At 35.9% G+C, this 23,075-nt stretch overlaps 1 protein-coding gene across 4 annotated transcripts; it reads left to right on the top strand.

The window, feature by feature from the left end:
• The first annotated feature begins 1,060 nt into the window (after nt 1-1,060).
• On the top strand, nt 1,061-21,666 carry LOC109045737 (alkaline phosphatase). Of its 4 annotated transcripts, XM_042734035.1 has the most exons (13): nt 1,061-1,101; nt 1,538-1,627; nt 5,352-5,450; nt 9,312-9,431; nt 10,203-10,318; nt 11,555-11,729; nt 12,525-12,700; nt 15,413-15,553; nt 15,979-16,048; nt 16,343-16,477; nt 17,693-17,884; nt 17,993-18,112; nt 19,817-21,666. In XM_042734035.1, exons 3-13 carry the CDS (start codon nt 5,381-5,383, stop codon nt 20,080-20,082), a joined length of 1,581 nt encoding a protein of 526 aa, XP_042589969.1. In that variant the 5' UTR covers nt 1,061-1,101; nt 1,538-1,627; nt 5,352-5,380; the 3' UTR covers nt 20,083-21,666. The 4 variants fall into 4 exon arrangements, with proteins under 4 accessions (XP_042589969.1, XP_042589970.1, XP_042589972.1 ...); XM_042734036.1 differs by lacking the exon at nt 1,061-1,101 and having other exon boundaries at nt 5,330-5,450; XM_042734038.1 differs by lacking the exons at nt 1,061-1,101; nt 1,538-1,627 and adding an exon at nt 1,686-1,846.
• The last annotated feature ends 1,409 nt before the right edge of the window (nt 21,667-23,075 follow it).

The following is a 23,075-nucleotide window of genomic DNA, read 5'->3' as shown; positions in this document are numbered from 1 at the left end:
TGATGTCAGCCTTTAAGTAGGCTATAGCCTATCGCTAAAATGCTATGTGAAAGGTATTAGGAGGTTTATGTGGATTACTGCGAGGCCAGTGCTTTTCACAGCTGGAAATCACCGCGAGGCAAATGCACACAGCAGGTCAATGGCCGATTACCATGTTTAGACTTTAAATGAGCGACATTGCTCTCTGATGGGCAAATGAGGTGCATTGTTGCGTTCATAGTGACATCTTGTGTTAGTCTATAAGAATGTAGATGAACTAGCTATCTAGATTAAAGTCCGAATAGAAAGTTAAGTAATGGATTACAAGCAACCAAAAATTTAGACAACTGTTAGTACAGTATTTACATAACTATAAATACTTTGTTGAACAATTACCAAGCAATGCTTCTTCTTTTTTTTTTTCAGTCTTAGCAATTAAAGAAAAAACACGCTAGCAATTTTTTTTTAATCAATTGTACTGGTAGTGCAACACTGTATGAAGAATTTTTGGGCATATTATGTCACAGTTTAATTTATTTTGCTATATTCACTTACATGAATGAACTATAGCCTAGTGCCCTGCACCCACTAGAAAAATATCACAAATCTGGTGTCTGAATAATTGTTGGTTTGACTGTGGATCAATTCTCGTTAAAACTACAAAGTAATTCAGTTAAGAGCAGTGAGTGATTTTCTTCCATTCACTTTTTGGATTAACATTAAGGACACCGACAGCAGCTATAAATTTGGCGCGGTCACTTTAAGAGACAATGCATCCATTATAATGATACACATCTGATATCTTTCTACATTGTTTACTTTCACTTAAAACATAACCGACCATTTTTTCGAGGATACTCTCAAAGACGGGTATTTTGACATAATTTTGTATGTATTTGTCGGTACAAGAGCAAGAAGAGGCAAATTCGGTGTTCAAGCGCTTTGAGGCGCGTCTCTCTGCATGTGCCCTGTGTGCACAGAACACCACGCGCGGGTGCTGAATTGGGCTCTTTCACATCTTTTTCTGTTTGCATGTTTAAGCTGTGATTTGTATTTGTTCGTTCAGGTGCAGGAGGACGCAATGGAGAGCTCGGTTCGGTATTGCTGAACCAAACACGGAGCGTGAGTAGCAAAATTGAACTGCTGAAAACTACGGCTGCTATGTGTTGTGGATTTGATACATTTTGACTTGACATGTTTTACTCACTACTTATTTTTGTAACCTGACTAAAATGACAGAATGTTTTGTCAAATACAGCTGTTTGTTTTACACAAATAAAAGATTGACTTCATTGTACTGGTATATGTGTTACTGCTGCATTGACAACGTTGATCGAACAAGAAATGCAGAATGCAATAGAAATATAGTTAATGGTATACATGAGCTTCTTCAACTCAAGCGGCTCCTATCAACAGGAGGAGCTCGCGCTTCAGATTGCGCTATTATCAATAATGGACTCTACTAAAGGGGTCTCTCTCTCTCTCTCTCTCTCTCTCTCTCTCTCTCTCTCTCTCTCTCTCTCTCTCTCTCTCTCTCTCGGGTTGGCGCATTGTAAAGCATTATAAAAGCTCGACTAGAGAACAGCACGTGTATGTGGGTCCTGTGTTGCTGGAATCGCAGAGGTGCACGGATACATATAACACGAGGGTGAGTAGGATCCCTTTTAGCGCCGCTTATCTGCTGAATGTCTCTGTTCATTCACCTCTACATGTGACTGGAGTTCTAATGGCAACGCCGGGAAGAGTTGGAGAGTTGTGCTGTTATTCATTTAATACAATCCAACAAGTTGTTCAGGTTGCGCTGGGATCTCCGCTTGCATAACGGCGAGTTGCTCTTCCAACTTTACTGCAATTAAACAGCAAACCGGTAATCACAATGATACGCTCCAGTGATGGGGGGGATGTCGATGGTTTTCTGTTCTGTAGAGCGCTAATCGTGTTTTGGCAGCCTATAGCTACAAACAGACATTGTATGTTCTGAAAAGATGAGAGTATGTAACGTTAATTGAAAAAGAAGCGCTTTTCTGTGCATCACTGCACATGAGACACTGGGACGTGGAAGAGTGGCGGGGAAAACGATTATTACTGTAAAGAGGTTGATTTTATTCATACACACTGGCAAATAAACTCAAAATATATGGGTCAATGATAAATACATATGTCAGAGATAAAGAAATGTGACCTTTGTATTCATATTGGATAAATGCATCAATCGAGTACTAAATACGAATTATTTCGTTTTTAAGGTAAAACAAAAAATATTAAAAATATCATGACACGCATATGAAGACGTTTTTAAGATTTCTCCATCTTACATGAAAACGTCATTTTTAATTCAAACAAGAAAATGTTATTAAAATATGTGATTAAAAACATCTTTAAAGACCTCGAAACTGTCCTAAAGGTCTGAAGGGGTCCTCTCATGTTTATGGTGTCCTTGTCATATGACAGTAAAATAGCTTTCTTCATGTTGACTTTGATGTGGTAAGAAGTTTTTATTCTCTATTTTAAAATAATTAATTTTAAAAGATTATGACAAAAATTCATTCTGACATTGAAAAATGTTAATCACAGGAGAGGTCTATATGAATTTCATTTAATCTAATTATGAATAACGTAATAGACTAAGTGCATGTTGGACAGTCTAGAGAAAAAAATATTAAACATACCGAGTCATAATCTTAATATTTCATGCTCACCAAGTATATTTTAATATTTCACTTTATTATTAATGTATTCATTTATTTTATTTTAGGGCACAATCTCACTTTTCCGTACAGTTTTACCCTCCTAAACCATTGCATTTCCTGACTAATCTAAACAAAAGGAATATCTTTTTTTAATTTTAATTTGGAACCAATCCGAATTGGAGCAAACAAAAGTCATCTAGGAATCATATAAGATAATGCTGAATAACATTTTAGTTCATCGAGTAGGATCTTATCTGATTCTTTGAGGACTCCTGTTTGATCCCATTATGATTGGTTCCAAATTATGATCTAAATTCCATTAGCATGTTTGGACAAGGGATCAAACTGTCACTTTTTCTGTTTCTGCTTTTCCATGAATTGCATCTGCAGGATACTTGAACAAGTTAAGACACTTCCCTGTTTTAACGTTAACTTTTAAATCTGGGAATTTAAAAGGTGTTAGAAGAAAGAAAAATAGAAAGGTCATAAAGAGAAAACAATGCAATGCAAGGAAAGGGTTTGCTTTACAAATTCCTAAGTGCTTCCCAGACATAATGTGTTTGTTAGCATTTTATTGATCATGTGCCCAACTGATTTGTATGCAGTGATACTAATGTAGTTGTAACAATATCACAACTAGAAAGCCCAGGACAGCCTAGGTTTATATGAACTTGAGAACATCTTGTTTAAATTTTGTGCTCCTCCTTAAAAGGGTTTGTTGTTCAGAGACTCTTCAACATAATTAGATGAATCAGATTTGGTTTTGTCTTGTGTTAGTGTCGTGTTTACCAAGATGTACAAGCTAATAAAATCCTTATGTCAGTGTTTGATGTTCTGTGATCGAATGGCCTCTAGGATGTTTGTAGGAGTTTAATGTGATCTAATGTTCCTGTTTATTAGAGCGATAGAGATAAGCCTTCAGGGGTTTACTAGAATTAAAAAACATAACAGGTTCTGACAGAACAACATAACTGATTTGTTGTGCAAAAACAGGAAGGCAGTCCAGAGTCGACATGATATTGCATGTCCTACAGATAGCATTGATCTGATAGGTCTGCAATGAATACTTTATTTGCAGTTTCAAAATAATGTAAGGTCCCTTTTCATAAAATGAAGATGTAAAGGAAGATTGCCTCCATCGGTAATAACCCTAATCCTCATCCTCCTGAGTGCGTACTTAGAGAACAGATCTCATTCGCAGTTCAGCGTGTCGAAAACAAGGATAGCTGGTTACATATATGTTTCTGCTTTGGACGGGTTTACTTCCAAAAGAAGAACATCTCTACATTCTGATGCCATGAATCGAGAAGGAGTGTCGGTTTTGTTGACAACTTTATTCTCCAGTTTGCTGCTGCTTTGTGTTTTGGCACTGCTGTGTTTCTTCACCTGCAGACTAGCTTCAAGAGTTCTGCCAGTTGGAGCCCCACTTCGTTTTTGACAGAGCATGTGAATGTGCCTCAAGTCATGGTAAAAGTGTCTTTGTAGCAGAACTAATAGGAAGAAAATGTTTAGAAGTTCAATGGTTCAGGTCTGTGTGCTGTTGATGCTGGTCAGTTGTAACATGGGAAACAAATACTTTTAATAACTTGCAGTAGTGGTTGGTTGTTGGCTTCATGATGATAAGGGTATAGTGAACTTTTTTATAACCTAAAACCAAAGGTTTGGGCCAATATTAAGGAGATTTAAAAAGTAAAACAGGCAATTAAACAAACAAGATAAGTGTGTGTGTGTGTGTGATGAAACCAGTGAAAAGCAAATCATTTCATTGCACTACAAATGAAGCAAATCATTTCTAGCTATGTTTTTCACACTTCAAAACTGCGTGGGAAGTACCAGACCTAAAAGAACCCCATAGTTGTGCATTTACTCAAGCATTTCTAATATTTCAATGCATTATGTGACTAACACAATGCCAAATTTTTTCCAGTTTTACAAATGTAAATACAAAATGGTCAAGGCAGCATGTCTAACGTATAGGTAGATTGAACACATGGCTTTGATACTGATTGATGCTTTCTGCACAATGGCTAAAGACCCCATTAAAAGGATCTGAAGTAAGCTGAGAAAGTGTGTGTTCGTAATAGAAATCTTGCGGTCCTGTGCCTTGGAACAGAGGTGTCCAGTTAATCAGCTTTGTCATGCCTATTAAAGCACCATGTGCAGTGGTACTCAATCCCATTAAAGTGACCTTGACTAAAGGGTAGAAGGCAGATAATAATCCAGCTATATCTCATTTTCAGGTGTGAACTTTTAGGTAGCTACGCAAATGAATGTGCAAAAATGCCACTAAATTATTGCTTGTATCAATTTTTGTGACATGCATCCTCACCTGAAAAGTCAATCATATATTAGTTGTTTTTGCACATGAAAATAAGCCATGGGATAGTAAATAGTTGTTTTCTGTCTTTAAAGATGAAGTGTGTCATACTACACGTAACAGCGACAATAATAATTGTTTTTAAACCAAATACACCCAGAGAAATGAAGCCCTGCCCCAAACTCACACCATTGGTTGAGCTGATATAATTATGTTAGACTGCTCAAACAAATAGATGGAAGTGCCACAGTAACACAGAATTCAAATCAGCACATGAATGGCTTACTTGTAGCGATCTCTGAACATTGAATTGGGAATAGAAGAACATTTTAACATTGACTAGACATTACCTGTTTTCACTGCAGATCCTGGAGTCTTCTGACATCTTTGGAAAATGAAGGTCGCTGTACTCGTTATCCTCAGTTGCCTGGTTTGGGAAGGAATGGCAAAGCCTGAATTTCCAGGTCAGTTGAGACACTTTTTTGTGTTTATTGGCCTTTTGCCATTATTAGATATGACAATGACACTTTTCTCTGCAATGATGAGCATATTGTCTCTTTAAAATTTAATAGAGACTGTTTTAGAACACATTATAGCTAGGTTGCTAAATCCTGTTCCTCTAGCCCTAACTCAAATACTTGTGAACCAACACATTGAGATCTTCAAGAAGACTTAAAGGGTTAGTTCACCAAAAAATGAAAATTATGTCATTAATGACTCACCCTCATGTCGTTCCACACCCGTAAGACCTCCGTTCATCTTCGGAACACAGTTTAAGATATTTTAGATTATTGGACAGTATACCGTACATACATTTTCAATGGAGGGACAGAAAGCTCTTGGACTAAGTCTAAAATATCTTAAACTGTGTTCCGAAGAAGAACGGAGGTCTTACGGGTTTGGAACGACATGAGGGTGAGTCATTAACGACATATTTTTCATTTTTGGCTGAACTAACCCTTTAAGGATAATAACAAACATTTGTACTGGAGCAGGGTTGACACTAAACTCTTTGGGAAAGTAGATCTACTTTAACAGGAATAAGCACCCCTGCCTTATAGTTTCCTTGCAGTACCTTTGATTTATTCAGAGTTATATAGTGCTGAGTGATGAGTGCTTCACAAACGAGGGCACCATCTCAGACCACTGAAGTTTAATAGACTTCTTTTTGACCTCATACTAACTATAGGGTAAACGTACCTTTTAAGCTCACCAAAATCTATATTGAGACATTTTTAGTGCACAAGATATTGGTTTCAGTACAAAAAGTTATGTTAAAATAAAATATCAAGCTCTCACACAAAAATATTAAATTTTTATTTTAAATGACAAAATCATTTCAATTAAGATATACATCATTAAATGCAAAAAGTCTGGCTGTGCTTAATGGGTACATTTTTGTATCCTTTATGCACACCCCTGTTCCCATTAAGCTCACATCATGCCTTATTAAAAATTATAATTTTTTTTTTTGAACAACCTTTTCAAAGAATATTTGAAAAATGTTTTATTTAAAGGTACAAAGTCGATCACAAAAAAAACAACAACACTAAAATCAAGCAACAAGGCATTCAGTTTGATCAGTTATACACTCCCTGACAAAAATCTTGTCGCCTATCCAAGTTGTAGGAACAACAAATAATAACTTGACTTCTAGTTTATCATTTGGAAAGTGGCTTATATGAAAGGCAAAGGCCTCTAGATTACGCTTATTTTACCAAAATAAAATCTTATCATGCCTTGATTTTTATATATTTAATTAGGACAGAAAGGTCAGACTTTGCTTAGACTTGTCTCATCTTTAAATGATTCAACCAATCACAGATTAGAGCGTCACCTGTGACAAATACTGTAATTAACACATTCCCAGATGTGTAGAAGAAGAACCCCAGCACACCCAACCTTCATTTGAAATGCATCCTGACCTCTGACATCATGCCAAAGATTCAACCACAGACCAAAGTGCTGATCATCAAGAGCCTGAAGACCAAGTCTCCTGCTGAGGTGGCAGACATCTTTAATTTATCTAAACGTCAAGTGGAGAGGATAAGAAAAAGATTTGAAGAAACTGGTGAAGTTCATGACAGGCCCAGGTCAGGCAGACCCCGTAAGACAACTGTTCCAGAGGACCGTTTGTTGGTTTGAAGGCCAGGGCCAGCCCTTTTTCAACTGCAGCAGAGCTACATAAGAACTGGTCACCAGAAACCCCTGGACCTACAAGAACAGTTTGTTGAATTAAACCAGCATTAAACAGAAGAAAACAGAAGAAAAAATTGTGTTGCATTTGTCCACAGCTTGCAGGAAGGATGGACTGTGGAAAAGTGGCAGAAGGTTGATTTTTCAGATGAATCATCTATTGAACTGAACCCCAATCGTCGCAAATACTGCAGAAAACCTATTAGAACTCGCATGGACCCAAGATTCACACAGAAAACAGTCAAGTTTGGTGGAGGAAAAATCATGGTTTGGGGTTACATTCAGTATGGGGACGTGCGAGAGATCTGCAGAGTGGATGGCAACATCAACAGCCTGAGGTATCAAGACATTCTTGTTGCCTATTACATTCCAAACCACATGAGAGGGCAAATTCTTCAGCCTCCACATCAAAGTTCCTGAAAGCAAAGAAGGTCAAGGTGCTCCAGGATTGGCCAGCCCAGTCACCAGAAATGAACATTATGAACATTATTGTCTGGGGTAAGATGAAGGAGGAGGCATTGAAGATGAATGGGAGTCATACACAATATTAATTCTTTTTCCACTGCACCATGACTTTATCCTCTGTGATGTACATTATCTCTGTTAAGTGACAAGACTTTTGTCTAAGCAAAGTCTGACCTTTCTGTCCTAATTAAATAGTTAAAAATCAAGGCATGCTAAGATTTTATTTTGGTAAAATAAGCGTAATCTAGAGGCCTTTGCCTTTCATACAAGCCACTTCTGATTCCAAATGATCAACTAGAAGTCAAGTTATTATTTGTTGTTCCTACAACTCGGATAGGCGACAAGATTTTTGTCAGGGAGTGTATATTCATAGTGAAGTGTCATTTAAGCACATTGCAACATCTAGACTAGTCCATGTTCAGCTAAGTAGCAAATATTAAAAAATCAAATGACAAAACAAACTAATAAAACATTTCATTCATAGGGATGAACACAGAAACTAGCCTCATTATGAAGACTCTTATTAAATGGATGTAAACGTGTCTATTGTCTCTTAAGGCTGGAATACTGTACACGATTTTTGCCACAATTTTCCACTGATTTACAGTCTGGAGAAGTTGATGCTAGTTGCCAAAGGTCAGAGCCAGTCTGTAGATTTGAGCTGACATATTTAATAGAAAATCACATAGTGTATGAAACAAAGAGTTGTTTGATTGGAAAGGCCTGGTAGTGTGTGATTCTCAGTCATTTAGTATGATGGCCAGTTTTCCATTATGACTTGTAAATATTAACCATTTTAAATTAAAATTAAATTTATGCATTTAACAGACGCTTTTATCCAAAGTGACTTACAGTGCATTCAGGCTATCAATTTTTACCTATCATGTGTTCCCAGGGAATCGAACCCCCAACCTTGCGCTTATTAACGCAGTGCTCTACCACTTGAGCTACAGGAACACTATATACTATTTTATAAAGATTAACTTAAAGTGACAACCATCAATTCATATTTAAAGTCTGTTTATGAAGTATTTATATAGACATTTGATGTGGAAGAGCTTAAAGAGAGTACATTAAGCTTAATGGGAGCAGAAACAATTTTAGATAAATTTCTAAATGTAATATTTATAAAAATGACAAGATTTAGCAAAATAAATAATCTAGATCATGTATTAAGTTTATACATATTTTATTATGAACAACAATTCTTAACAATATCTATGAAATTCTACCTTTTCTTATTGATGTCACGCTGAAGCTGTGTGATTTTCATAGTAGTGTACCCTTTAAGCTCACCTTAAAATTATAAGAAATCTTTAAAAATTACAGCACTGTAAAACCAGGGCACCTCAGTCGTGATATTGCCAGCCCGAGTCCTGAACCCACAACCTTAGGGTTAGGAGTTAAACTCTCTAACCATAAGGCCGCAACTTCCCCACAACTGAGTTTATGTGGACTGAAGAAGACATGCATAACATAGAAATGTAGTTGTTGTCATCGTAACTTCGTTGTAACTTTAGAGAGTGATAGCATACTCATAATCTCTAAATGGATACTTCCAGCCTAAGGCCATGATCATTATCTTGTTTTGCAGGAGCAGCTTTGTTGGTTGTGTCTTATAATTTGTGGGCAAAGGTGTAAACATGTTTTCTTATGGTTTGTAGAACAAGAGAAGGACCCTGGTTTCTGGAAGGAATGGGCACAGAGGACACTAAAAAATGCTTTGACCCTCCAAGACCTCAACAAGAATGTTGCCAAGAACATCATTCTTTTTCTTGGTGATGGTAAGTGACGCAATCGGTGGATCTTTCTCATGAGGTTTGTGCAAAACCAGGTCTAACAAAAAGAGTTAAATATTTTTAAAAGCCTTGTTACAGTGTATGGACCTGCTTCAAAATTAAGCATTAACATGGGCAGTGAAGGATACCAAGTTAAGGAGAAATAAACAAAATACCACAGTCAGTGTCTGAATGAATGCAAAAGAAAAAAAAAAGGTAGTTATAAAAATAAGCTTAGGCGATAAAAGCAAAGACTGAAGGAAGGAAGGAAGGAAGGAATGAAAACACAAAATTTGAATTGTTTGCAGAAAACCATACCTCAGAAATGGTCCAATTTTTCTTGAAGAATTTAGTTTATTTTGCACCACCCCCCTGTGAAAGCAATGCTGGCATAAAAGCACCAGTTTACAAAAACCTAAAAAAGATATCTTATGAAGCCTCAGTTCAGCCTCTGTCATGTAGATGTATTGCAATTCTCACTGTCCACTATGACAAAAACACACACTTCTCAACACACAGTTTTGTACAAATCTGCAAGCTTGAGATTTTTAAGTGGACTTTAATTTGCCTCATGCTTTTAAGAAGAGCAGGTTATGTCATTAAGTGACAAGTGGCCCTTTCATCTCACAATGAAATCTCACTTAATTCTTGTTCAGTAACATAATATAACTGACGGTCTAAAGTAAAGGCAGGCTATGTTGTTCATGATAGAAGGTTCTTGAAGGATATGTTGTTAAAAATAGACTGTGTGAATGATCCAAACTTTGTTGTGTGTAGGCATGGGTGTACCTACGGTCACAGCAGCACGCATTCTAAAGGGTCAACTGAATGGACAGAATGGTGAGGAAACGCAGCTAGAGATGGACAAATTTCCCTACGTTGCCCTCTCTAAGGTACATCCCACGTGCTGTAATCCCATCATACCATTCCTTTGTGTTCGTAATCCATGCTCGTCGCCCCGAGCCACAGAGAACAGATTCAAATCATAGTTTCATTTCTCTAGCGGACACAGTTCCTGGACCATGACTCTCTTGAAATAAATATTTCACAGATGTTAGCTATTATTAAAATACCTTTGAAAGATAGTCAAGTATTTTCTCTTTGTTTTCTTATGTTTTCTTTTTGGCTTCATGTAAACTTTTCACTTAACCCTATAAAGCCTATTTGATATACAAATTTCTAAGGGCTCTAAATTACTAACATGATTAAAACTGTTGTATGCCATATGATTGATATTTTAAATGTTTTTAGCATGTAGAAGGCATTTTAGTATAATTCTAAAAACATTCTCCTTCAAGTTGTGGCGCATGTATCTTTTTGCTGTGAAATCTTTACTGATTCTTCTAAAGTCAGCAAATAAGTTTAAGAATATATTTTATATTGTTAGTGATATTTCAAGATGAACACTTACTGGACTGAAACAATTTAGATGGACTTGATTATCAATACATCATTTTTTAAGAAACATTATGTTAAAAAAGGAGTATCAAATATGATACATCAGGCTTTTGAGGACCGTTTATCTCTCAATCGTCTTTTAAAGACATATTATTGGGAGATTATTTTAATGTGTATTATCTGCTGTACTGTTGTAAAGATCTCATTGATTTACTTTACAAGCTTAGAATTAAATTTTTCCTTTTGGCGACATAAATGACAGCAACTGCACCAAATTTCATATTTTGGCTCAGCTTGGGCATAAACTTGAGGTGTTTTTTTTTCCTCCTTGTGTATGAGCTCCAGATTCTCCTCATTTTACATGAGCAATAAAAGCCAGATATATCTAATATGATACTCAACAAAAAACACATGTGGAGACCATTTTAGATTTTAAAAACTTATTTTGTCTAAATGTTCAGTAAAGTGTTCCATTTCAGTCTATCTTATTTCATAAGTTTACAGGGTTATGACAATACTTTTTTTTTATTAATTGAAAAAAAAAATACAAATTGTCTCAGACTACTGGACTTGTTATAAAAATGATGATCATTGTTTATAAACATGCTAGATGCAGAAAAATGCTGAATGGACATTTATAGAGCTACACTAAGTGCACTAAGTACACTTTAATTTCGCTCTTGTAAACAATCCATGCAGCTATTAAAATTGTGCACGTTTTTTTCCCCCAGACATATAACACCAATGCTCAGGTCCCAGACAGCGCGGGCACTGCCACAGCATATCTGTGCGGGGTGAAGGCCAACGAGGGTACGGTTGGAGTGAGCGCAGCAGCTGTGAAATCCCAGTGCAATACCACTCGGGGGAACGAGGTCACTTCCATTCTTAAATGGGCCAAAGATGCAGGTAAGATGCCCTGTTGAATCCTCTCACATAGCAGCTATAATGCCTTTCTGTCCCCGAATTCTATTGCAATTAGAATATAGATGGGATATTTGTTTCTAGGCTCATTTTTATGCTAGCAATCCATTAACTTGTTTTTGCATGAGAGAAACAAAGGTGACACTGGCACATAAAGCAGGTTGAGCAGATAAAAGATTGAAGAAAGTGGAAAAAACACGTCCTTATCTGAAGTAAAGGAAGAAATGAGAAGAGTGACAGTTTGACTGATGAGTGTGACATGCAGACGGCTTGCTCATATTTTATTCTCATGTTGAAAATCAAAACAAATGAAGCGTTTTATAAGACGGAAGTCCTCTGCTGAAGGTAGAGGTGAATGAAAGTAGCCGAGTCGAATTCGTATGACATGACCAGAATAAACATTTAAAATCCAGCTGAGAGGTTTAAAAGCCGGATGGTCCAATCAGTGTCTAAACTGATAACCTGACCCGATCTGAGTACAGAGTAAAATGCTTCCTCACTTGGGTGCTTGTGTCCAGAGAATGCATTAAAATACTGTACCATACAACTGGGTGACCTTAGCCAGACAACAAGACTTACAATCAAACATCGCAAAGCTGATGCAGTGCATATTTCAGTTGGTTTACTCTAAGTCAGTCTGTTGATTAAATATATGGTATTGAATTACTAGATAGATGATGAAAAAAAAATGTAATCCAGTTAAATATACAGTAGATATAGTGGTAATCATGGCCATGTCCTTACAGGAACAATTAACAGTTTCAAACTGTATTTTCCCAGGCAAATCAGTGGGAATCGTCACAACAACGCGAGTGAACCATGCCACTCCGAGTGCGGCGTATGCACACTGTGTAGACCGGGACTGGTATTCAGATGGAGAAATGCCTGATGAAGCACTCCAGAACGGATGCAAGGACATCGCCAGACAACTCTTTGAAAATATCCCTGATATTGATGTGAGTTTTTTAATGGTTGATTGATTGATTTTTTTAACTGGTTTTATATAATGTTGGGTTGGGTCATTCAGTGTAATATTTATACAGTCAAACCAAAATTTATTCAGGCATCTTCAACATTTCTTACATTAGCACAGCTTATTCATTATAGTTTAGAAAATGGTAATAAAATATGACAAGAACTCAGAGTTAAACTGTGTCAGAACAAATTCGTCTTGATAATGTCAGATAACTTTGATAGAAAGGTATGAATGAATTAAGCTGAATAGCTGTCAGCTGTTAAATTTAATTACACAATTGGATAATATCAATTTAGGTCCAATTAGCAAACAATGCTTAATTTTGTTCAGTCTGTGGTGTAAAAGGTCGCATTAGCAATTAAAGAAAAACACTTAAGCAAAACATGGTCAGGTCAAAGTATCTGAATAATTTTTGGTCCCAAATTTTTATCAGTTTTCTATCCTCACTTACATATATAAACTATAGTGTCCTGCACCCACTAGTAAAAAATATCAAAAATTATGCCTGGTGTCTGAATAATTTTTGGTTTGACTGTATGTACTTATTTACATATACAAATGTATTCAATTAAAAACAAATGCATAATAATTTAAAATATTAATTACAAATATTAATAATGAATAAGAAGTATGCATTACTATTGTTACTACTAATAATATTGATAAAACAAAAGTTTGATAACGTAAATTATACAATACAATATTTTTGTTATTAATAATAATGTTGATAAAATAATTAGTTAATATTTAAAATATTTTTAAACATTATTAATGTTAAATAGATTATAAAATATAATAACAACAATAATAATGAATAATATTAACAATTATAACAACAACAATATTAATGCTGATAAAATAATCTGTATTTAATATTTTAAATATATTTAAATTAGTGGTGGGCATAGATTAATTTTTTTAATCTAGATTAATCTCACTGTAATCTTGGAATTAATCTAAATTAATCTAGATTAAAATGGCTCATTTGAATTCTGCCTAAGGCATTCAAATTATGTTCAATAAGATGTACTTGTTAGTACTGATAGGGCTGTGCTGCACCTCAAACATAGTAGTTTGACGACGACTCTTCCCCTGCGCTACATTGCTTGGCCCGGCATCTTCCGCATTAGCTAAGGGATGCTTTCGTTTAGGTGGTACTTGAGACTGGAGGAACTCCTACAGTAAACTAATTCTGCATTGCACAAGTTGCAAACAACCTTACGCCTGTTTCACACATACTCCGTCTGCAGTGTGTATGCGTTGCATTTTTGTTTTTTTTACGCACCCATGTTAACGGATTCCAGCGTTCACGCGGTTGTGGTCCGTCAGTGCGTTCCAGGAGCGGTGCGTCTGCAGCAGTGCAGCGATCGTTTACGTACAGAGTCTATTTTTGCTGTGCTGCAGGTGCTGAATTAAAATGACAGCGCATTTTTTGCGGTAAAAATGAACATGGATTGACACGGAAAATCACAAAATAAACAAAAAATGTATACTAATTAAAGCCTACTGTTTTTCACACGCAACACATTGGTTTTGGCTAGGTTTAAAACAAGAAAAAGAGCACCTTTAGATAAACGAGGCAACATGATATATGCCTATTCACTTTTATGGAAGCAAAAAAATAAAGTTCATTAAGAACCGTGCGATTGCTTGTAATAAAGATTTAAATGCAAAAGGCACGAGAGTCGACTGTTTCTGTCAGTGGTGCTTTAATTTTAAATATTTGCGATATCCCAACAAGAAAAGTAGCCTAATTGTTGTGTTTAAATGTTTTGCCGCTTGCTTGAGCAGCTTATTATACAAACCTAGAAGTAAAATGCATGAATAATATGTTGTTTATATTTATTAAGTTTATACTAATGTCTATGATTATGAAAGATTGTCATGTTCTGTGATAAGTCACAATTTTTTTTTTCTTTTTTTTTTTTAACATGGTTTGAAATATAGAATAATGAACAAATGTTGTGTTTGTGGACTAAACAGCTGCGGATCAGTAGCGGACTGCAAACGCGTCCTGTGTGAAAGCACAATGAGTCCGTGCTGCTTCTGCACCACATACGTAACGCACATGGACTGCATACGCACTGCAGACGGAGGATGTGTGAAAGAGTCTTGTCGAGGTTTTTTTTGGGAAGTTTGGTAATTTCACAGTGGGCGTACACACAGGTTCGAAGACTCGTTCTCGCCCCCTACAGTGCAATTTGTCTAGGTATACTGTACATCCGCACTAAACTATCACGGTGAAAGTCATCATAGCTTGCGTAGTATAGACCCAGCTCCCAACCCAACTTTGAGCATAGATTAACGGCGATATTTTTTTTTATCGCCCGATAAGAGTCTCACGTTAACGCAGCACGTTAATGCCGATAACGGCCCACCACTAATTTAAATACACCAATATTAAATAATAATATTTTAAACAACTATTATTAATATTATTTTTCTTATGAAGAATAATAAATATTTACAATTATTTTACATATTAATTACAAATTATATTAATTAGCGTAGCCGTTAGAGTTAGAGAGTGTGTAGTAGTGCAGAATTGTAAATATTTCTACTTCTTTGTACATCATAATGTTTATTCATTTCACATTTTCAACATCTTTTGGTTTAAATTAGAATTTCTTTTGGACAGGACTGTGTACAATAAATGTGATGTTTCTCTTTTCTTCTTGATTTGGACGAGCAGGTGATTATGGGGGGTGGGCGGAGAAGTATGTACCCCAGAAACACACCAGATGTGGAATACCCAGGAGAAAAGAAACACAACGGTACACGCAAAGATGGCAGGAACCTCGTGGGGGAGTGGACTGACAGAATGAAGGACAAGGTGAAAGATGAAACGAGGGAAAAACAGGGCACTTCATTCCATCTTTTCATTTACAATGTCATGTTCAATTCAGTTCAGGAAAAAAAAGCTTCCACACTATGCCTCTGCTGACAAATCTCTTTTTCATTTTCTCTCTTTGTTTGCCTTACTCTGGCGGTGTATTTGTGCTCTTTTGATGATGCCCTGTTTATTGACTTCTCTGAATCTGATCTGATGCTCTTGAGGCCCCTAAAGCAGGCTTTATAGCTGTGCAGTTAATAACAAATGAAGACAAGTTGTACTTGTTGTGAAACCGTATTACAGAGATTTGGTTGCAAGATTTTGGCTCACAGCAGTGTAACACATTCTATAAAGCATCTAGATAAGAGGGTACCTTCAGTTATCTAACCTATTTCTTGTTTTTCTCTTAACCTTTGTGTAATCAGAGAGGTTACTATGTGTGGAACAAGAAGGATCTATTTTCTCTGAATCCAAACAATGTGGATTATCTTTTGGGTGAGTTTCATAACCATTGCTTAAGTCAGGGGTTTCCAATCCTGGTCCTGGAGAACCCCCAACACTGCACGTTTTTGGTGTCTCTCTTATCTGACACACATATTTGAGGTCTTGGAGTCTTCACTAATTAGCTGACGAGTTTCAGGTGTGTTTGAATAGGGAGACATCTAAAATGTCCAGCGTTGGGGGTTCTCCAGGACCAGGATTGGGAACCACTGGTTTAAGTGACCTTTTTGAGACGTTGTTTTACTTTTCCTGTTTACATTGTCTTTTTTTGTTCTATTTACGCTGCAGGTCTTTTTGAGCCAGCAGACTTGCCTTATGAGCTCGAGAGAAACAAAGAAACCGACCCTTCCCTCACTGAGATGGTAGACGTGGCCATTAAGATCCTCCAAAAAAATGAACGTGGATTCTACTTATTGGTGGAAGGTAAAAGTATAGTGTACATCTGTAGTCATTAAACCTTAGTATTTAGCTTTTGGTCATTTATATTATATTAAACAATATGTATATATATATATATATATATATATGAAATGCATGCAATATTAGTATATATGTGATCAAAAAAGATTTTAAAAAATCAAATTGAAATAAGAAAACTGTAATACAATTAAAAGCAGAGTTATAAACTGTGACATTTATATAGTAATTTCACAAAAGCTTTAGATAACGAAAAATGAATTTAATAAATAACTTTGAAGCGCTCATTAAAATTAATTGGACGATTGCCTTAGTTCGCTTGTAGCATTACAATAGCTATGTTTCCATCACCCTGATTTTATGGTCATTTGAGGTAAATGAGTGATGGAAACAGCTTTTTTTGAAATAAAAAATCCATTAATTCGCGAAAAGTTTTACACTCGCTTGAGTTGGTTTTTGACTTGTGCGAAAAAGGGTTGATGTGAATAATGGAAGATAGAAACAAATTTTGCTAATAAATTCCTCCATGCACAACAAAACTTGATGTGACTTATCATGATGTTACGGGATAACCTGACTAATCAGCTGACCGATCTGAAATGTTATGATCATTCTTGAATGCCCTAACAAAATCTGTCATCAAAGTATTACTGTATAATTGCCTCCCAAAACTGTCTTACACGATTGCATTCCAAAAAATCAGCAATGACCGCATTTATTGTGTTTCATCTGCTTTCTCTGAGACGCAAGTAATTTATTATATATGAAAATTATATTATTCTGTGGCTTCTCCTACTTTTCTTAGTGATATTTAGTGCCAGTTTATCAGGAAGTGACTATTTTGTTGTCTTTGACTTGTTGAACGGAAACGGTTCTTATTCGCGATATTCCAATTTGCGCATTAAGTTAAATTCTCAACTTTGGATGGAAACCCGGCTACTGTGACAAAAAAATATCACACTAAACCACTTATTAAAATGAATTAATTTAATTAATTTAAAAGTTGCACTACAACAGCTCTGCTACTATAACATTACATAAAAATGCAGGATTGCTACTTTTAATTAATTTTTTTCACTGTTAATAAACTCCTCAGCATTGTGTATTAATGTAGGATCAAATGTTTCAAATGTTGTTGCTGGTATGGATGGGAAAGATATGTTGAGTAGTGTATGTCTTAATGCTCTGTATGAGAGCACTGACTGGGTTGTATACTGGCAGGTGGGCGCATTGATCACGGACACCATGATGGAAAAGCCAAGCAGGCCTTACATGAAGCCGTGGAAATGGACCGGGCCATTACCCGAGCTGGTCTCCTCACCAGCATTTATGACACACTGACAGTCGTCACGGCTGATCACTCTCATGTCTTCAGCTTTGGAGGCTACACACATCGGGGAAACTCAATCTTTGGTAGGTAATGAAAGCTCAAGGCATGTTGGGAGAACTTTAATTACAGAGTATGGTGTGATTTCTTGGTGGTTTATGGCCCAGTCTTTGAGCTTTAAATGTCTTTTCCTGGTTTGGCCCCGATAATAAGTGATATTGACCAGAAGCCCTTCACATCCATTCTCTATGGAAATGGCCCAGGGTTCAAGTTGGTTAACGGGGCTAGAGAAAATGTCTCAACTGTGGACTTCAGTAAGTAATTATACAGGCTTATCTCTTCCTGGTTCTGCCTTGGGACCTACTTTTTGGGATATTTGAAATGTTGGAATTTAGGTGTAATTGTTCCTGTTTATGGAAATGAAAGGGTCTGGTTAGAAATCAAGTGGGAATATAGCATATTGGATCTGTAGATCTGCTTTTCTGAAATGCATTCATTGCAGTGCATCAACTCTTACATTCAGGGCTCTTCAACATTTTTATTTAGTAAAGGACCCCTCACTGGATTTAGATACTGAGTAGACATTTATTCTTGTACACTACTCTTCAAAATGTAGGAGTCAGTAAGATTTTAATTAAACTAGTTTTATTCAGCAAGGACACAATAAACTGATCAAAAGTGAGAGTAAAGACAATTCTAATGTTACAAAAGATTTCTATTTCAAATGAAATTATTCAAATAATGAATTATAATAGTTTCATGATTTCCATATGAAGCAGCTGTTTTCAACACTAATAATAAGAAGTCTTGAGCACCAAAATCAACACATTAAAATGATTCTGAAGGATCATGTGACACTGAAGAATGGCTGCTAAAAATTTAAATTACATTTTAAAATACACTAAAATAGAAGTACTTACAATGCAATTTTACTGTTTTCTACTATATTTTTGATCAAATAAATGCAGCCTAGGTGAGCATAAGATATTTCTTTAAGAAACCTTATCGTTCAAAAGTTTGTGGTTGTTAAGGTTTGTTAATTTACATTTATGTTTGAATTTTACTGAATACGTTTTTAATGTGGGAGATTTTTTTGAAGACTACATCATTGTGACCCACCGTCTATATCGAATGGAATCTCTGATGGACTGTCAGCTATAGCATGTAGGCGCCCTGAATGTCAAACTCAGCGGTTGTTGATGATGATAAAGTATATCTCTCTCTGATCCCACCGCCCATCTTTCTTACTCTCCTTCTATATGTTTGACAAGCCATAGAATTATGGCTATTGTTCTGGCTCATTCTCTGTCTTCTCTCATTCTCTTCCCCATCACTCTCTTTGGCTTCACACTCGCTGGCTTTCCCTGTCTGTCTTATTACTATTCCACAGCATAGGTTTGTCTGTTTCAATTGCTGTTTTCACTGATAGAACACAATCCAAAAACAATTAAGTAAAATGCATTGTCATCCCTGCTGCTGACATTGTTCTGTCATTCATTCCCAGGACAAAGAAATACCAAAAAAATAAGTAACTGTAGCTATTAGTATTGACAAGCAATATTAAATTAAATTAAAATTAAATTTATGCATTTAGCAGACACTTTTATCCAAAGCGACTTACAGTGCATTCAGGCTATCAATTTTTACCTATCATGTGTTCCCGGGGAATCGAACTCCCAACCTTGCACTTGTTAACGCAATGCTCTACCACTTGAGCTACAGGAAAGAAAATGCTTACTGCTCTCAATTTTGTTTCTTTGTTATTTATTAAGTATTGTTTTATTAAATATTAATTTAATATGAATTGTAATTACAATTTTAATGTAACATTATAATTAGTCATTTATTTCTCCCAATTATTGAGAAATGCTTTCAATGCTGTTGTGGTAACTGTTAACATTCATATTTGTATTTAACTAATTATATATAATGGTATTTTAATGTAATACTTAGTTTTAATATAATATAAATATTAACACATATACATTATACATTAACACACTTTCTTCTGTCTTCAGAGCAAAACAACTACCAGGCGCAGGCTGCTGTTCCCTTGAGCATGGAGACTCATGGCGGTGAAGACGTGGCGATATTCTCCAAAGGTCCCATGGCTCATCTTCTTCATGGAGTCCAGGAGCAGCATTACATTCCCCACGTCATGGCCTACGCAGCTTGCATTGGCCAAAACAAAGACCACTGCCGTACAAACTCCGGTTCCCCTTTTCTCAGTCACATCTCCCCAACGCTGGCCCTTCTTCTCTCAGTTAAATGGCTTCTGTGCTGACCCCTCTTCTCTGGATCCTCTCTTATCTTATCATGAGTAGATCAGAAACTATCCTAACTGGTTCTCTCAAGGGGAATTTATGATTTTTTGTAACGTGATCAGACGATCGGAACCAGTTATTGTATAACAAGCTCACACTACACCATTTTAGCTCTGAGATTTTGTGAGGTCTGTCAAGTCACAAAACTTGTTCAAAAATTTGGGATCAATAAGTTTTTTTTTTTTAAGAAATTGGTAGTTTTAGTTAGCAAGGACACATTAAATGTATTAAAAGTTACAGAAACTTTGTGTTCACAAAGTGACTTTCTGTTCATTAAAGAATCCTGAAAATATGATCATGGTTTCCACACATATATAAAGCAGAACAGCTATTTTTAACATTGATAAAAATAAGAAATGTTTCTTGAGCTGCAAATCAACATATTAGAATGATTTCTGAAGGATCATGTGACACTGAAGATTGGAGTAATGATGCTGAAATTGCAGCTTTGCATCACAGGAATAAATTACATTTTAAGTATTAAAACAGAAAATAGTTATTTTAAAATGTATCTATATTATGATTTGAATGTATTTTTTATATAAATAAATGCAGAATAAATGCAGCCGTGCTGATCAAAAGAGGCTTTCAAAATTATAAAACAAAAAAAAATTTCTTACTGTACTATATATTAGCAGCAGATGATTTCGTGAGAATTAAAAAATAAAGTATGTTTATAAGATGTACAGAATAATTACAATGCAATGCTTTTCTGATTATGAGTGCTTTGGGCAATGAGTTTGAAATTTGTGTAGTGTGAGCTTGGCATTTTTAGTTACCTTATATTTTTCCCCCAAAAAATCAACAAAGCGATAATTAAATGACTAGAAATAAAAAAAGAGGAAAAGAAGACAGTTTGTGCTTATTAGAGAATAATTTTGTGACATACAGTATCATCAGGACTAACACAAAATTGACTCTACTTATAAGGATTCACTCAACATTTTTCTATTTTTTCCTACATTTGAAATCAAATACAGTCTACCTCACTAACATGTAATGCCTTAAGTGCATTACATTCCCCTGTGAAGACCAGTTCAAAATTTCCATCAAAGCAAGTCACAAATTTAAAGCAACCATTACTGTTTTAATTGTTACTTTTTTAGAAGGACTATTTTCTTTTACTAGTCAAGTCATGTTTGCATCCCTTGTATGCAAAGTAAAAATGTACATTAATGTTTGATTTGGAAGTGCTTGATTCAGATTATACTGATTTATCTGCAACATAACTGTATCTGTAACCTGTTTGAACATCGGACCAAATGTGATGTGTTTTTGAAATACTGTTTACCATGCCATGTTTTCACATTATTGAATGCAGAATCCGAATGATAGTTGTGCAATTGTTGTTTGTTTATAGCTTCTGTGAGTCTCTCTATGAATGTAGGCAATTCATGTATAATGGCAAAAATATGGATTTAAGGTAAATGTTTATTTTCCTTGGCTATTCACTTGGACCCAAATCCAAACATTCTGTTATAGCAGACATTGCAAGTCATTAAAAAATACAAAGAATAAAGAACACAATAAAGAAGAAAAAAAAACATGTGGGGAGGAACATTTTATATGTGTCATTTTGTTTTAGGTGGCTTTCATTCACTGTTGTGGTTTTTGTTAAATGCACAGAGCTCAGCCACAGCAAATGGAACTCAGTGAGCAATATGGAAAAACAATATGACTAACATTGACATTAAGACATGAGGATCTATGCTGATAGCTTAAAAAAGCTACCGTCATCAAATTTTAAAGACTTTTAGGAAAGGATATTTTATGACACGTCGTGACCACTGTGCTCGAATGCATTTCTATAAAGCACACAATTATGCAGTACTGTGAGAAATTTCTATAAAACAAGTGAGCACCACCAGCTTGCACTAATCTGTCCTGCACTGTGATTTAGAGATTATAACTCACACATTGTATTCTCTCATTTATGTCCTAGTGTGTGACAAACCAACCAAACTCTCTCTCTCTCTGTCAGCCTGCTGCTTTAATGAGGAAATGTGATATTTGTATTTGATGTGTCTTGGGAGACTACATCTATGGAAATGAGTCCCAAACTCATCTTCTTTTAGCTTCTTTGACCTCTGTCGATGTCCCAGTCGGGTTGTCTTTATCATCTAGCCATTTTGCATTACAAGACAATTTGCCAGCGCTTCCTCCCCCCTTCTCCAAGGCTAGTGTTTTTTATATGCGCTATCTAGATCTGCCTATATCACCCTGGCATTCAAATGCCAGAGCTGTTTATTTCCATAGGCTGAGAGCGTGAGTGTCCTTCTGGCCTTCAAATGTGTTGATAAGGTATGAAGCAGTGGGGGGAGTGTGGCAGCTGCTGTACCCTGCACTGTTTAGAAATTGTGCTAAATTGAGATTTTAATGAACGGGGTACAGAATAGAGCCTGAGACAAAACTGTTTGTCTTTCTTTTTTAGCAAATGGTCAGTGAAAAAGGTGCTTAAGCATGAGAAACCTCAGTGGGACATACAAATTATTAGCTGTAAATATTTAATATTTAATCACATGGCAGCAACTCATTTAGCAACATGTAGACAAGGTCAAGATGATCTGCTGAAGTCCAAAATTAGCATGAGAAAAAGGAACAAAAATGATTTAAGTGACGTTGAACAAGGCTTGTTTGTTAGTAACAGACGGGCGGGTCCAAATATTTCAGAAACTGCTGATCTACTGGGATTTTCAAAATATCCAGTTTGTGGCAGTTCTGTGGTAAAAAAAAAAAACAAACAAAAAACAACAACAACAAAAAAAATGTCTCCAAGGTCCAAGGGCAATGGCCAGACTGATTCAAGCTAATTGAAAGGCAGCAGTAACTCAAATAAATCAAGGTGTGCAGAAGAGCATCTCTGAAAGCACAATGCACAATGTTTATAGTATGTTTACACGGCGTTATAAGTCATGGCGGGTGAAGGCATTTTCGAACATGTCTGGTCAATCAA

Source organism: Cyprinus carpio, chromosome B11, assembly GCF_018340385.1.
Source record: "Cyprinus carpio isolate SPL01 chromosome B11, ASM1834038v1, whole genome shotgun sequence".
Taxonomy (NCBI): domain Eukaryota; kingdom Metazoa; phylum Chordata; class Actinopteri; order Cypriniformes; family Cyprinidae; genus Cyprinus; species Cyprinus carpio.
This window is presented reverse-complemented; position numbering and strand designations above follow the sequence as displayed.